At 40.6% G+C, this 14120-nt stretch overlaps 1 protein-coding gene across 1 annotated transcript in view; it reads left to right on the top strand.

Annotated features, from left to right (window-relative positions):
- Sycp1 (synaptonemal complex protein 1) overlaps window positions 1–14120 on the top strand; it is a 110176-nt gene that overhangs the window by 53826 nt on the left and 42230 nt on the right. The window contains exons 17-20 of the mRNA XM_042692294.1: window positions 9263–9366; window positions 11483–11600; window positions 12485–12555; window positions 13973–14054. Of these exons, the coding sequence (XP_042548228.1) occupies window positions 9263–9366; window positions 11483–11600; window positions 12485–12555; window positions 13973–14054 (375 nt within the window). The remainder of the gene's footprint in view (window positions 1–9262; window positions 9367–11482; window positions 11601–12484; window positions 12556–13972; window positions 14055–14120) is intronic.

The raw sequence follows: 14120 nt of genomic DNA, 5'->3' as shown, positions 1-14120 counted from the left end.
CACAGTCTGTAATATATAACAGTGTTCACATGTTATATACCATATTTGTGATCAGCAGCATGGGGATATTTAGTAGTGGTTCAACCAGATGAGCGGGAGTTCTTTGTTTCTTAAGTCCTGTTAGTTTTATCGTATCACCTAACCTTTTGGATTTAGCATCCACTTATCAGGGAGACCATGTACCGTTTGTCTCTTCGTTCTTGGCTTACCTGGCTCAACATGATTTCTTCTAGCTCCATCCATTTCCCTGCAAATGCCATTATTTTGTCGTTTCTAATGGCTGCATAATATTCCATTGTGTATAGATACCACAATTTTTGGATCCATTCATCTGTGGTGGGGCATCTAGGTTGTTTCCATATCCTGGCTATTGCGAACAGTGCTGCAATAAACATGGAGGTACACGTGTCCTTGTATATTGGTTCCTGTTGTTCAGGGTAGATGCCTAGAAGTGGTATGACTGGGTCGTAAGGGAGGTCAATCTTTAGCTTTCTAAGGACCCTCCAGACTGCTTTCCAAAGTGGTTGTATAAGTGTACATTCCCACCAGCAGTGTAACAGGGTTCCTCTTTCTCCACATCCCCTCCAGCATTTGTCGTTGGCTGATTTGTGTATGTGGGACATTCTGACTGGGGTAAGGTGGTATCTCAGGGTTGTCTTTATTTGCATTTCCTTCACCACCAGGGATGATGAACATTTCCTCATGTGTTTCTTTGCCATTTTTATTTCTTCATTTGAGAAGTCCCTCTTTAGTTCCCTTGCCCATTTAGTAATTGGTTTGTTAGGTTTGGGAGGGATTAGTTTCTTGAGTTCCCTGTATATACAGGATGTTAACCCCTTGTCTGATATATTGCTGGTAAATATTTTTTCCCAATTAGTTGGTTGTCTTTCTAGCTTAGTTGCGATAGATTTAGCTGTGCAGAAGCTTTTTATTTTAAGGTAGTCCCATTTGTCGAGTCTCTCTCCAACTTGTTGTGACCCTGGGACTCTGTTCAGGAAGTTCCTTCCTGTGCCTATTAGTTCAAATGTCTCTCCTACTCTGTCCTGTAGTAGTTTCAGAGATTCAGGTTTAATGTTAAGGTCTTTAATCCATTTTGAGTTGATGTTGGTGCATGGTGATAGGCTGGGGTCCACTTTTAGTTTTCTGCATGTGGCTGCCCAGTTTTCCCAGCACCAGCGGTTGAAGAGGCTGTGTTTCTTCCATTGTATGTCTTTGGCTCCTTTGTCGAATATCAGCTGGCTGTAGGCCTGTGGATTTATATCTGGATCTTCTATTCTGTTCCATTGGTCTTCGGGTCTGTTTTTGTGCCAGTACCATGCTGTCTTTGTGATTATAGCTCTGTAGTAGAGTTTGAAGTTCGGCATGGATAGCCCTCCCATATTGTCTTTATCCCCTAGAATTGTTTTGGCTATTCTAGGTCTTTTGTTGTTCCATATAAATTTTTGGACTGTTTTCTGTATTTCAGTGATGTACGTCATTGGGATTTTAATAGGAATTGCATTGAATTTGTATATTAGTTTTGGAAGTATCACCATCTTTACTATATTAAGTCGGCCTATCCAGGAGCATGGGAGCTCTTTCCATTTCCTAGTGTCTTCTGCAATTTCTTTCTTTAACTTTTTATAGTTCTCATTAAATAGTTCTTTTACATCTTTGGTTAGGTTAATTCCTAAATATTTTATTTTTTGGGAGGTTATTGTGAATGGGGTTGCTCCCTTTTTTTCCCTCTCTTCCTGTGCATTATCAGTGTATAGGAAGGCAACTGATTTTTGTGGGTTTATTTTGTATCCTGCTATTTTGCCGAAGTGACTTATGATTTCTAAAAGTTTGGGGATGGAGTTTTTGGGATCGTGGAGGTATAGTATCATGTCGTCTGCAAAAAGGGATAGTTTAACTTCTTCTTTCCCTATGGGGATCCCTTTAATGTCTTTTTCTTGCCTTATTGCCCTGGCTAAGGGTTCTAGGACTATGTTGAAGAGGAGTGGAGACAGTGGACATCCTTGCCTTGTTCCTGTTTTTAGGAGGATTGGTTGTAGCTTTTCCCCATTAAGTATAATATTGGCTATTGGTCTGCCATAAATGGCTTTTATTGTTTTTAGAAATGTTCCTTCTATTCCTATTTTCTCCAGAGCTTTTAGCATGAATGAATGTTGAATTTTATCAAAGGCCTTTTCTGCATCTGTGGCGATAATCATGTGATTCTTGACCTTGGCTCTGTTGATATGCTGGATTACATTTATTGACTTACGTATGTTAAACCATCCCTGTGTCTCTGGGATGAAGCCTACCTGATCATAGTGTATTATTTTTTTAATGTGTTTCTGGATTCTGTTAGCTAGAATCTTGTTAAGGATCTTTGCATCTGTGTTCATCAAGGAGATTGGCCTGTAATTCTCCTTTTTGGTTGGGTCTTTGCCTGGTTTGGGGATGAGTGTGATATTGGCTTCGTAGAATGAGTTTGGGATAGCTCCCTCCTACTCTGTTTCTCTGAAGAGCTTGAGGAGTATGGGTATTAGTTCTTCTTTAAAGGTCTTATAGAATTCTGCTGTGAATCCATCTGGTCCTGGGCTTTTTTTTGTTGGAAGACTTTTGATAGCTTCCTGTATCTCATTATAGGATGTTGGCTTATTTAATTGGTTAACTTCTTCTTTGCTCAGTTTGGGTAACTTGTATTTCTCTAAAAATGCATCCATTTCCGCCAGATTTTCTTCCTTTAGAGAGTATAGCTTTTGAAAGTAGTCTGTTAGAATTGTTTGGATATCTTGGGTACATGTTGTGATGTTTCCCGTGGCATCCCTAATCCTATTAATATGGGTTTCCTCTCTTCTTTTTTTAATTAATCTTGCCAACGGGCCATCAATTTTGTTTATTTTTTCAAAGAACCAGCTTTTTGTTTGGTTTATTTTGGTTATGGTTTTCTGATTTTCTAATTGGTTAATCTCTGCTCTTAATTTGGTTATCTGGCTTCGTCTAGTAGCTTTAGGTCCCATTTTTTCTTGTTTTTCTAGCTGTTTTAGTTGCAACATGAGATTATTTACTTGGTCTGTCTCCATTCTCTTGATGTGGGCACTGAGGGCAATAAATTTGCCCCTCAGGACTGCTTTTGCTGTGTCCCACAAGTTTCTTTGTGAGGTGTTTTCATTTTCATTGAGTTGTAGGAAATGCTTTATTTCTTCTCTGATCTCTTCTGTTACCCAGGCCTTGTTAAGGAGTGTGCTGTTCAATTTCCATGTATTAGAGAAATTTCTGCGATATGCTTTGTTATTGAGAGCTAGCTTGATTCCACTGTGGTCAGATAGGATACAGGGGATTATGTGGATCCCTTTGTATTTGCTTAAGTTCCTTGCATGAACTATGATATGGTCTATTTTGGAGAAAGTTCCATGAGCTGCTGAGAAGAATGTGTACTGTGTTGTTTTAGGGTGAAATACTCGGTAGATGTCAGTTAATTCCGCTTGAAGTATGGCCTCACTTAATTCGGTAGCTTCTTTGCCAATCCTCTGGTTGGTAGACCTGTCCTTTGGTGAGAGTGGCGTGTTAAAGTCTCCTAGTATTATCGTATTATGATCTATTTTATTCTGTAAGTTTGAGAGCATTTGTTTAACATATCTGGGTGCACCGATATTTGGGGCATATAAGTTGATGATGGTTATATCCTCCTCTTGGATTGTTCCCTTTATTAATATGTAGTGTCCATCCTTGTCTTTCTGTACTGATTTTAATGAAAAGTTTATTTTGTCAGATATCAGGATAGCTACACCTGCTTTCTTATTGGGGGCATTTGATTGGTAGATCCTTTTCCACCCCTTCACTCTGAGTTTGTTTGTATGTTTGGCTGAGAGGTGGGTCTCCTGAAGGCAACAGATGGATGGGTCTTGTTTTCTGATCCAGTCCTCAGTTCGTTTTCTTTTAATTGGCGAATTCAGCCCATTTATATTAAGAGAAAGTATAGAGAGATGCATTGTTGTCCCTGCCATTCCGTTTTCCTATGTTTTTCTTTTTTCCTTTCCTCCTGTGCTTGCTCAGTTAGACTTTGAGTAATGCCTGTTTGGGGCAGGTCCCAGTTCCTGGTTGCTTTCTTCAGGTTGTGTCCCCCCTCTTAGAATTCTTTGTAATGCTGGCTTAATGTTTATGTATTCATTTAGTTTTTCTTTGCTATTAAAAGTTTTCAGTTCTCCATCGAATGTGAATGCTAGCTTTGCCGGGTATATCAGTCTGGGTTGGCAGTTATTGGCTCTCAGGGCTTGTAGGGTGCTTTCCCAGGCTTTTCTTGCATTCATTGTTTGTGTGGAGAGGTCTGCAGTGATTCTAATTTTTTTCCCGTTGTAGTATAGCTCCTTCTTCATTTTTGCTGCATGCAGGATTGTTTCCTTATTATTCAGATCCATCATTGTTACTATAATGTGCCTAGAAGTGTTTCTCCTGGGATCTTGCTTGTTGGGTGTTTGATAAGCTTTTGTGATGTAGTTAAGATGGTCGTTTTTGAGGTGGGGAAAATTTTCATTGACTATCTTGTTAAATAGGTGTTGCATTCCCTTGCTCTGGAATTCCTCACCTTCGTCCACTCCGATTATGCGAAGGTTGAATTTTTTAGCATTTTCTGCTTGCTCGTGAATTTCCCTTTGGTTTAATTTGAGTGATTTTTCCATATCTGTCACTTTTTGGTCCAGTTGGTGTATTCTGTCTTCTGTATCTGACACTCTACCTTCCATTTCATTCACTCTGTTGACCGTGGCTTCTATTGTGGTTTGCATGGTGGAAATGGATCCCTTTATGGATTCAATGTTGGTTCTCAGAGTACTGATCTCACCTCTCAATGAGGTGAGATCAGTATGCATTACCTCTAATTTGGCGTTTATCTCACTTCTTACTGAGGTTTGTGCAGCTTCTATTTTTGCATCCAACTTTTGTTTGATGTCCTGTATATCTTTTGATAGTTCATCCTTGTGCTCTTTCAATTTCTGATCCATTTCTCGCTTTATTTCTTGAGTCATTGCCTCCAGCAACCCTTGGATGTAGTTTTTGTCTTCCATTCCTGCTTTGCTCCCACTGGGACTCTCCCCTGGGTGGCTGCTGGCTTTTGAGTTGAGCTTGCTGTCCTGGGTAGTGGTAAACCTTGTGATTTTTCTCCGTGATTTTCGCATGGGGGTTCAGGAGACTGCTCTTCAATCTTGTTTTGGTGTGTCTGTCTTTGCTTGGTTGCTGATTCTGTATTGGTAGAGAGAGTCTGTGCCTGATCTGGATTCTGTTGGGAGCCTATTTCCAGCTGCTATTCTGACTTACTTAGGATTCTCAGCTCTCTGCTGTAGCAATTCCCGCCTTTGGAAGGGTTGAGCAGCCTAGACTGCTTGTGTTTGCCCCTGCGGGTGCTCTTGGGAAGATCAGATGCTCTGGATGCACTCTCCCAAATACTGGAGTCTGCTATGGGCTCCTGATGTGTTTTTGTTTGTTTGTTTTGGGTTGGTTGTGGGCTTGAACTCTAGGTTTGGGTGCTGTCCCTCAGCTCTTCAGCTCAAGGCTGGCACCCTACCATTTGAGTCACAGCCCCACTTCTGACCCTTTTTGCTTTGTTCAGGTGCCGGTCCCCAGGCCTGGTTCCGGCCCCAGCCTGGAGCGCGCTCGTTAGGCCTGTGCTAATGTGTATACCACCTAGGTTATGCAGCCTGGAGGACACAGTTCAAATTTCTTCTACTGTTGGTAGTCTTGACCCATGGGCGCTGTTCCTGGCTTGGGCATTTAAGCTCCCTTCCAGGGGCGCTCTTGCTCTGGCCTGGCCAGCAGAGTGTGCTCCACCGGCTGGTGGGGCTCTTGAACAGTTCCCAGTTTTAGTGGGTCCTGTGGTCCGGGTGTTGGGGTAGGGAGTCTAGGTCAGGGTCTGGGGATTCCCTCCAGCTCTGGTCTCCCTTGAGGGATTCACTGTCCCCTGTTGGGTACTCACCCTGTAGGTCGTCAGTTGTTGTTGCAATCCGAGTTCAGTTGGGGTGGTTGCGGGCTGGGTTGGGCGGCCCCCTGCCGGGTTGCTGCGATTGCGATTGGGCGGGTGGTCTGCCGACAGGTCCCTTTGTCGCGCTGCTGGTGCCGGGCGGCTTTGGCGGGATGGAGCCTCTCCGCTCCGGTGGAGAGTGATGGGTGGGGATGGGATCCTCGTGGAGACTCCCGGCTGTTAGGTTTCTCTGTTCCTGGCGATCCGCTGTTCTGCAATCCGGTACCTGGTGATCTGCAAGCAGCCCCCTGTGTCTCTGTGGCTCCGGCAGCCCCCGCCGGGTGGCTGGCCGGCGGCTTGGCGCACTGCCGCGCGGCCAGTAAAGGTTGGGGGAGGGGTCTTCGCTCTTCTCTGTTCTGAAATTCTTCTTTTCCTCTCTTTCTTTTTTTGTTATTTTCCACCTCTGGTTTTTCTCTGAGTGTTCGTCTTTTTGTTGTTGTCGGTCTCTTGGGGAGATTAAACGTTGGAACTTGAACTCTCTTTTTGGTTGGAGAGAGCTGTGGCGTTTCCCTACTGCCCCGTCGCCATCTTGGTCCCCCCTCTAAACTTAATTCTTTTTAAAAATGTAATGGTTGGGCTGGGAAGGTGGCTCAGTGGTAGAGTGCTTGCCTTGTATGCATGAAGCCCTGGGTTCGATTCCTCAGCACCACATAAATAGGAAAAAAAAAAGCCCAAAGTGGTGCTGTGGCTCAAGTGGTAGAACACTAGCCTTGAACTCTGCTCTTTCAATTTCTGATCCATTTCTCGCTTTATTTCTTGAGTCATTGCCTCCAGCAACCCTTGGATGTAGCTTTTGTCTTCCATTCCTGCTTTGCTCCCACTGGGGCTCTCCCCTGCGTGGCTGCTGGCTTTTGAGGTGAGCTTGCTGTCCTGGGTGGTGGTAAACCTTGTGATTTTTCTCTGTGATTTTCGCATGGGGTTTCAGGAAACTGCTCTTCAATTTTGTTTTGGTGTGTCTGTCTTTGCTTGGTTGCTGATTCTGTATTGGTAGAGAGAGTCTGTGCCTGATCTGGGTTCTGTTGGGAGCCTATTTCCAGCTGCTATTCTGACTTACTTAGGATTCTCAGCTCTCTGCTGTAGATTGCTGGCAATTCCCGCCTTTGGAAGGGTTGAGCAGCCTAGACTGCTTGTGTTTGCTCCTACGGGTGCTCTTGGGAAGATCAGATGCTCTGGATGCACTCTCCCAAATACTGGAGTCTGCTATGGGCTCCTGATGTGTTTTTGTTTGTTTGTTTTGGGCTGGTTGTAGACTTGAACTCTAGGTTTGGGTGCTGTCCCTCAGCTCTTCAGCTCAAGGCTGGCACCCTACCATTTGAGCCACAGCACCACTTCTGACCCCTTTTGCTTTTGTGATGCTGAGGAATCAGATCCAGAGCCTCATACATCCAAGACTATCACTCTATTGCTGAGCCCCCTTATCAGCCTGAGCTCCTGCTTACTATCAGGTGCTGGCAGCCTGTGTTGCCCAATTCCCAGCCTAGGGTATATGGGTGGAGTTTTGGTGGGGTTTGGGCTTCTCTTGTCCTGAGCCTCCAGGTCTTTTGTTGTCACAGGCGTGCTTCCCGGGGAGTGTTGTTTCCTGGTTTTCTCCCCTCTGTTGAGGCGTATGCTCAGCTTTTGACTTCAGTTGGGAGGAGTTGATTGTGTTGTTCAGGTGCCGGATCCCCAGGCCTGGTTCCGGCCCTGGCCTGGAGCGTGCTCGTTAGGCCTGTGCTGATGTGTATACCACCTAGGTTATGCAGCCTGGAGGACACAGTTCAAATTTCTTCTACTGTTGGTAGTCTTGACCCAGGGGCGCTGTTCCTGGCTTGGGCATTTAAGCTCCCTTCCAGGGGCGCTCTTGCTCTGGCCTGGCCAGCAGAGTGTGCTCCACCGGCTGGTGGAGCTCTCGAACAGTTCCCAGTTTTAGTGGGTCCTGTGGTCCGGGTGTTGGGGTAGGGAGTCTAGGTCAGGGTCTGGGGATTCCCTCCAGCTCTGGTCTCCCTTGAGGGATACACTGTCCCCTGTGGGGTACTCACCCTGAAGCTGGTTGTTTCTGTGTGGTGTAGGTCGTCAGTTGTTGTTGCAATCCGAGTTCAGTTGGGGTGGTTGCGGGCTGGGTTGGGCGGCCCCCCGCTGGGTCGTTGCGATCGTGATTGGGCAGCAGGTCCCTTTGTTGCACTGCTGGTGCCGGGCGGGGCTTTGGCGGGATGGAGCCTCTCCGCTCCGGTGGAGAGTGAGGGGTGGGGGTGGGATCCTCGTGGAGACTCCCGGCTGGTAGGTTTCTCTGTTCCTGGCGATCCGCTGTTCTGCAATCCGGTACCTGGTGATCTGCAAGCAGCCCCCTGTGTCTCTGGGGCTCCGGCAGCCCCCGCCGGGCCGGCTGGCCGGCGGCTTGGCGCACTGCCGCGGGGCCAGTAAAGGTTGGGGGAGGGGTCTTCGCTCTTCTCTGTTCTGAAATTCTTCTTTTCCTCTCTTTCTTTTTTTGTTATTTTCCACCTCTGGTTTTTCTCTGAGTGTTCGTCTTTTTGTTGTTGTCGGTCTCTTGGGGAGATTAAGCGTTGGAACTTGAACTCTCTTTTTGGTTGGAGAGAGCTGTGGCGTTTCCCTACTGCCCCCTCGCCATCTTGGTCCCCCCTGACTTGTATTATTTTTAAATTAATCTACTTTATTATTTTAGTCCATACACAGTTATGTTGTAGCTTTTTTATTATAATAAGGTCATCTTAAGTTATTCAATTCTATTTGAGGGGTTGGGAAGGTGGCTCAGTGGTAGAGCGCTTGCCTTGCGTGCATGAGGCCCTGGGTTCGATTCCTCAGCACCACATAAGCAAAAAGAAAAAAAAGCTGCAAGTGGTGCTGTGGCTCAAGTGGTAGAGCGCTAGCCTTGAGTTGAGGAGCTGAGGGACAGCGCCTAGGCCCAGAGTTCAGGCCCCACGACTAGACCCCAAAAAAAAAAAAATGTTATACAATTCTATTTGATTTCATTGGTTAATATATTTTTCCTTTGTAATGTAACATTTTAGTAAATTAGCTACTTAGGTGGATAAAAAGTATTTCATAATACATAAAAGTCATTTCCCAGGTTGAATCTCAGAATATTAAAACAGAGTTTACTTTATATCATTTGTTAATGCTTTGGAATTAAAATGGTTATCACATTAGGTCTGCTTATATTTAAATACATGACATCCTGGCAAATTTTTGCCAGATACGTGATTTGGCATACTAAGTGTGATTATGCTTTTTAAATGAAAGCTTGGAAAAAGACTTGTCATAGAAATATAATTTATTTTGCAGAAAGAGGTACATAATTTGGAAATACAGTTAGCAGCACTTGCAACAAGTGAGCAGCATTGTTTAAAACAAGCTGAAGATCTGAAAACTGAGCTTGAAAAAGAGAAGTATGTTTTCTATCTCTATATAAATAGTTTAATCAATTACTAAGCTTTTTTGTAATAATAAATTAGTAAATTTTTTCACTATATGAATAAATGAAATTGAAATTTCATTTTGTTCCTAAAGATTAAAATAATTTTATTGCTAGAGGAAGTATATATCATTCCCATAAAAGGATACATATAATAATAAAGTTAAACCATGTAGATCAAGATACAGTTATCCACTGGGAAGGTGGCTCAGTTGTAGAGTGCTTTCCTCGCATGCATGGATTCGATTCCTCAACACCACAAAAGCAGAAAAAGCCAGATGTGGTGCTCAAGTGGTAGACCACAAGCCTTTAGCTGAAGAGCTGAGGGACAGCGCCTAGGCCCAGAGTTCAGGCCCCACTACTGACAAAAAAAACAAACAAACAAAAAACCAGTTATCCATCCCTGCATATTCATTGGGATTGTTTTCAGGACCTCCAAAGATACTAAATTTGCTGATGCAGATATAAAATGATATAAAATATGTTGACAACCTATGCATATCCTGTCATATCTTTTAAATAATCTCTAGATTACTTATAGTATCTAGTATGATGTAGATATACCATATAAAAGTTGTACTACTGGGCTGGGAAGGTGGCTCAGTGGTAGAGCGCTTGCCTTGCATGCCTGAGGTCCTGGGTTCGATTCCTCAGCACCACATAAGCAAAATGAAAAAAGCCGGAAGTGGCGCTGTGGCTCAAGTGGTAGAGCTCTAGCCTTGAGCTGAAGAGCTGAGGGACAGCGCCCAGGCCCAGAGTTCAGGCCCCACAACCGGACCCAAAAAAAAAAAAAAAAAAGTTGTACTACTGTATTATATGGGAAACAATTACAAGTAAAAGAAGTCTGTATATTCAGTACATATGTAGTTTTTTCCTGAATATTTTTGATCTGTAATTAGTTGATTCCATTAATATGAAAATCATGGACAATGCGGATTAACTGTATTTCATTTTTGGGTATATTTACTTTCCCATGGAAAAAAATCATAATTTTAACTGATTTATGTTACTTATGGTATATTTGCTTTTCAGTTTTCATTGCTTAGCAAACAACTTGATTTTTCCTTGAATTTCAAATAATATCAAGTAAGAAGAGAGAATAGTAGCTCCTAAAATTTTATTGTAGGGCCACATATTACTCTTTCTTCATTTATGATTGGTTTGGCTGCTAGTGATAACAATAGTAGTCTCTCCCAGTATATCACATTTTGAGAGCCAGGTGCTGGTGTTTCATACCTGTAATTCTAACTACTCAGGAGGCTGAGATCTGAGGATAGCATTTCAAAGCCAGCCCAGTCTGGAAAGGCCAGAAGTGGAGTTGTGGCTTAAAGTGGTAGAGCACTAGCCTTGAGGCACTAAAGCTTAGAGTGAGCAGGCCTTGAGTTCAAGGCCTAGCACACACAAAAAAATTGTTTAGAGACCTTGTATGAGCAGGGTTTAGTGTTGTGTATAAATATTAAAGCCATTTTTATTTCAGTGAAAGTAATTAAAAGTAGTTCATGCTTCATATAGTATTCTAGTCAAATTATCAGAAATTTAAAAAAAATTCTAAGGTAGACTATAAGAAGTATATATATATGTTATATATATTTATATATAATATATATTATTTATATATATAATATATATTTACTTTTTATAGTTTATGAGAAGTATATTATGTATTTATATATTACATATATATTACATATTTATATATCATATATTATATATATTTATATATGTTTACTTCTTATAGTCTACCTCTTAGAATATATACATATATATATATGGGGAAAGTAATGTATTCTTCAGAATTTGTTGAAAACTATGCAAACAATTGTATTGTTCTTTGGAATGACAGGATGCGTGGGAATGTGGGGAATATGCAAAGAAACACTGATATTTTGAAAACAGTATGGAAAACTTCAAATAGTTACAAAGTAAAGGGAATAAAATAATATGTCAAAATGAATCTTTCACCTTGCTTTGGGAATTATTGGCTAATGACCAGTCTTGTTTTATTTATACTTCTAGCTGTTCTAAGAATATTTCAAATATCACATCATTTCATACATAAGTATTTTAATGTAATATATTTTTTAAAATAGACTTAAGAATACAGAATTAACTGCAAGCTGCAGCAAGCTTTCATTAGAAAACAAACAAATTGCACAAGAAGCAAGTGACAAGACCCTAGAGCTCAAGAAACAGCAAGAAGATATTAATGTGAGTTGACATATTACTAGTGACTTTGTTTTCTTACCTTTAAAATTTGGAAGGTTTAGAATATATGGCCCTGTGAAGATGCCTTCAGTTGTAAAATATCTGTGCTTTCAGGTGTAAATTGTCTGTGTTTTTTTTTCTTTTTCTTTTTTTTTATCCAACTCCTGGGCATGAACACTATCCATGAGCATTTGTGCTCAAGGCTAGCACTCTCCCACTTGAATCACAATTCCACTTTCAGCTTTTTGCATGTGTGTTGTCAGTAGAAAAAGTAATATTAGAGGTTTTGAGATTATGTCTGCCTTGGTGGAAAGGAATACATCAGAGAACAATGACATTGACTTTGGCTTTAAAAGATGAATTATGAGTTTAGTTAAGTAACAATAAAAGTGAAATGTTCCTTGAGGCCCAAATAATATAAACAAAGAATACAAGGCTCAAAGTAGCTTTGTGAAATAAAACAGGTTTTGCTAGGTGCTATACAGAGATTTTTAGGGAAATAATAACATAGCTGGATACTTGTAGCTCACACCTATAATTCTAGCTACTCAGGAGACCTGAGGATTGTGTTTTTAAGCCAGTGTGGATAGGAAAACCCATGGGACTCTGATCTCTAATAAAGCAGTCAAAAAACCCTCCAGAAATGGAGTTCTGACTCAAGTGCTAAAGCGCTAGCCTTGAGCAGAAGCTCAGGGAGTGTTCAGGCCCTGATTTCAAACTCCAGGACCCGTACAAAAAAAGACTGCAGGATAGGGTGGAATTATCCAAAATAAACTATTTTCTTGCAATATATATAACTAAATACATTTTATGATAATAGATAAAAGTATTAAATATTTCTTTTTGTTGAAACAAAACAGTTTAAACAATGATGATTATCTCTTTAGAATACCAAAAAGCAAGAAGAAGAAATGTTGAAACAAATAGAAAATCTACAAGAAAAAGAAACACAATTAAGGCAAGATTAATCATGAATTGGCCTTTTTGGTCTTTAAAAGATTTTTATTATCTTTTCTGATAAGTTACTATAAGGTTAATTTAGATTAAATATGTTGAATATTGTATAAAATAAAATTAGACTTAAATTACTGTATGAAATTCTGACAGGTAAATTATAATAATGTCTGTTTCATACTTTATATTGAAATACCTAGTGCAATTAGATGAAAATTAATTTTAAAGCATTACAAACTTTCTGATTCTTTATTATTTAAGGTATATAACCATATCTAGAAAATTTAGAAAAAAATCTTAGTTATTTCTAATTACATCAACTATTATAATATTTGAATATTAATGCTCACTATTTGGCCTTTGCTTATAATCACTGATAAGCAATTTTATATATGACTCTTCCAGTAATATTATTTACTAAACTGGGTACTGGTGGCTCATGACTGTAATCCATAGCTACTGAGGAGGCTGAGATCTGAGGATGGTGATTTGAAGCCAACTTTGGCAGCAAAGTTCGCGAGACTCTTATCTCCAAAGAACAACCAGAAAACTAGGAGTGGCACTGTGGCTTAAAGTGGTAAAATTCTAGCCTTGAACATAGCTCAGGGACAGCGCTCAGGCCCTGAGTTCAAACCCTATAAACAATCAAATTTTACTAAATAATATTTTTTATTATTTTATTGTAAAGATACTGTACAGAGGGGTCACAGTTACATGAGTAAGATAATGAGTACATTTCCTATCGAGCATTGTTACCCCTCCTTTGTTTTTCCCCTAGCATCCCTTCCTTTCAAACTTACTCAAATGTATTTAAATATCTGGACAAATGATGTTTAACTTTATGACACTTAGTATTTAAATTAATACTAAACGTCATTTATATTTATAATAAATTAGCATTATGTTTAATATAACTTAGTTACATTTACTTATGTTAATATTTGTTATTGATTTGTTATATTCAATATCTACTGATAATTTAAAACAAACAGTGAATTGTTCTAAGGATTTGTAACTTTTATATTTTGGATAGGCTTTAGAATTCTTTTTTTTTTTTTCTTTGGGTCGGTCATGGGGCCTGAACTTTGGGCTTGGGCACTGTCCCTCAGCTCTTCAGCTCAAGGCTAGTGCTCTACCACTTGAGCCACAGCACCACTTGTGGCTTTTTCTGCTTACGTGGTGCTGAGGAATCAAACCCAGGGCCTCATGCATGCGAGGCAAGCCTTCTACCACTGAGCCACCTTCCCAGCCCTGAATTATTTTACTATTGTGAGTGGAAAATTTTCAATTATACAATTCATGAAAAATTACCAAACTATGAAAACCAAAGCCAACAAAAATAATAGTCCTTAAAAACCTCAGAAAAAAAGAAAATGAAGATATAATTTGGATTATAATGATTCTCATTTGTATTTTAACAGGAATGAACTGAAATCTGTGAAAGAAGAGCTAAAACAGAAAGGAGATGAAGTTAAGTGTAAATTGGACAAGAGTGAAGAAAATGTATGTTACATTTAACAATAGATTGTAATATCAAATATCTAAAAATAAGTGACATTGTTTAGCTCG

Source organism: Dipodomys spectabilis, unplaced genomic scaffold (genome assembly GCF_019054845.1).
Source record: "Dipodomys spectabilis isolate Male_0828 unplaced genomic scaffold, ASM1905484v1 ptg000148l, whole genome shotgun sequence".
Taxonomy (NCBI): domain Eukaryota; kingdom Metazoa; phylum Chordata; class Mammalia; order Rodentia; family Heteromyidae; genus Dipodomys; species Dipodomys spectabilis.
Note: the sequence above shows the minus strand (reverse complement) of the source record. Positions and strands in the feature narration are given on the sequence as shown.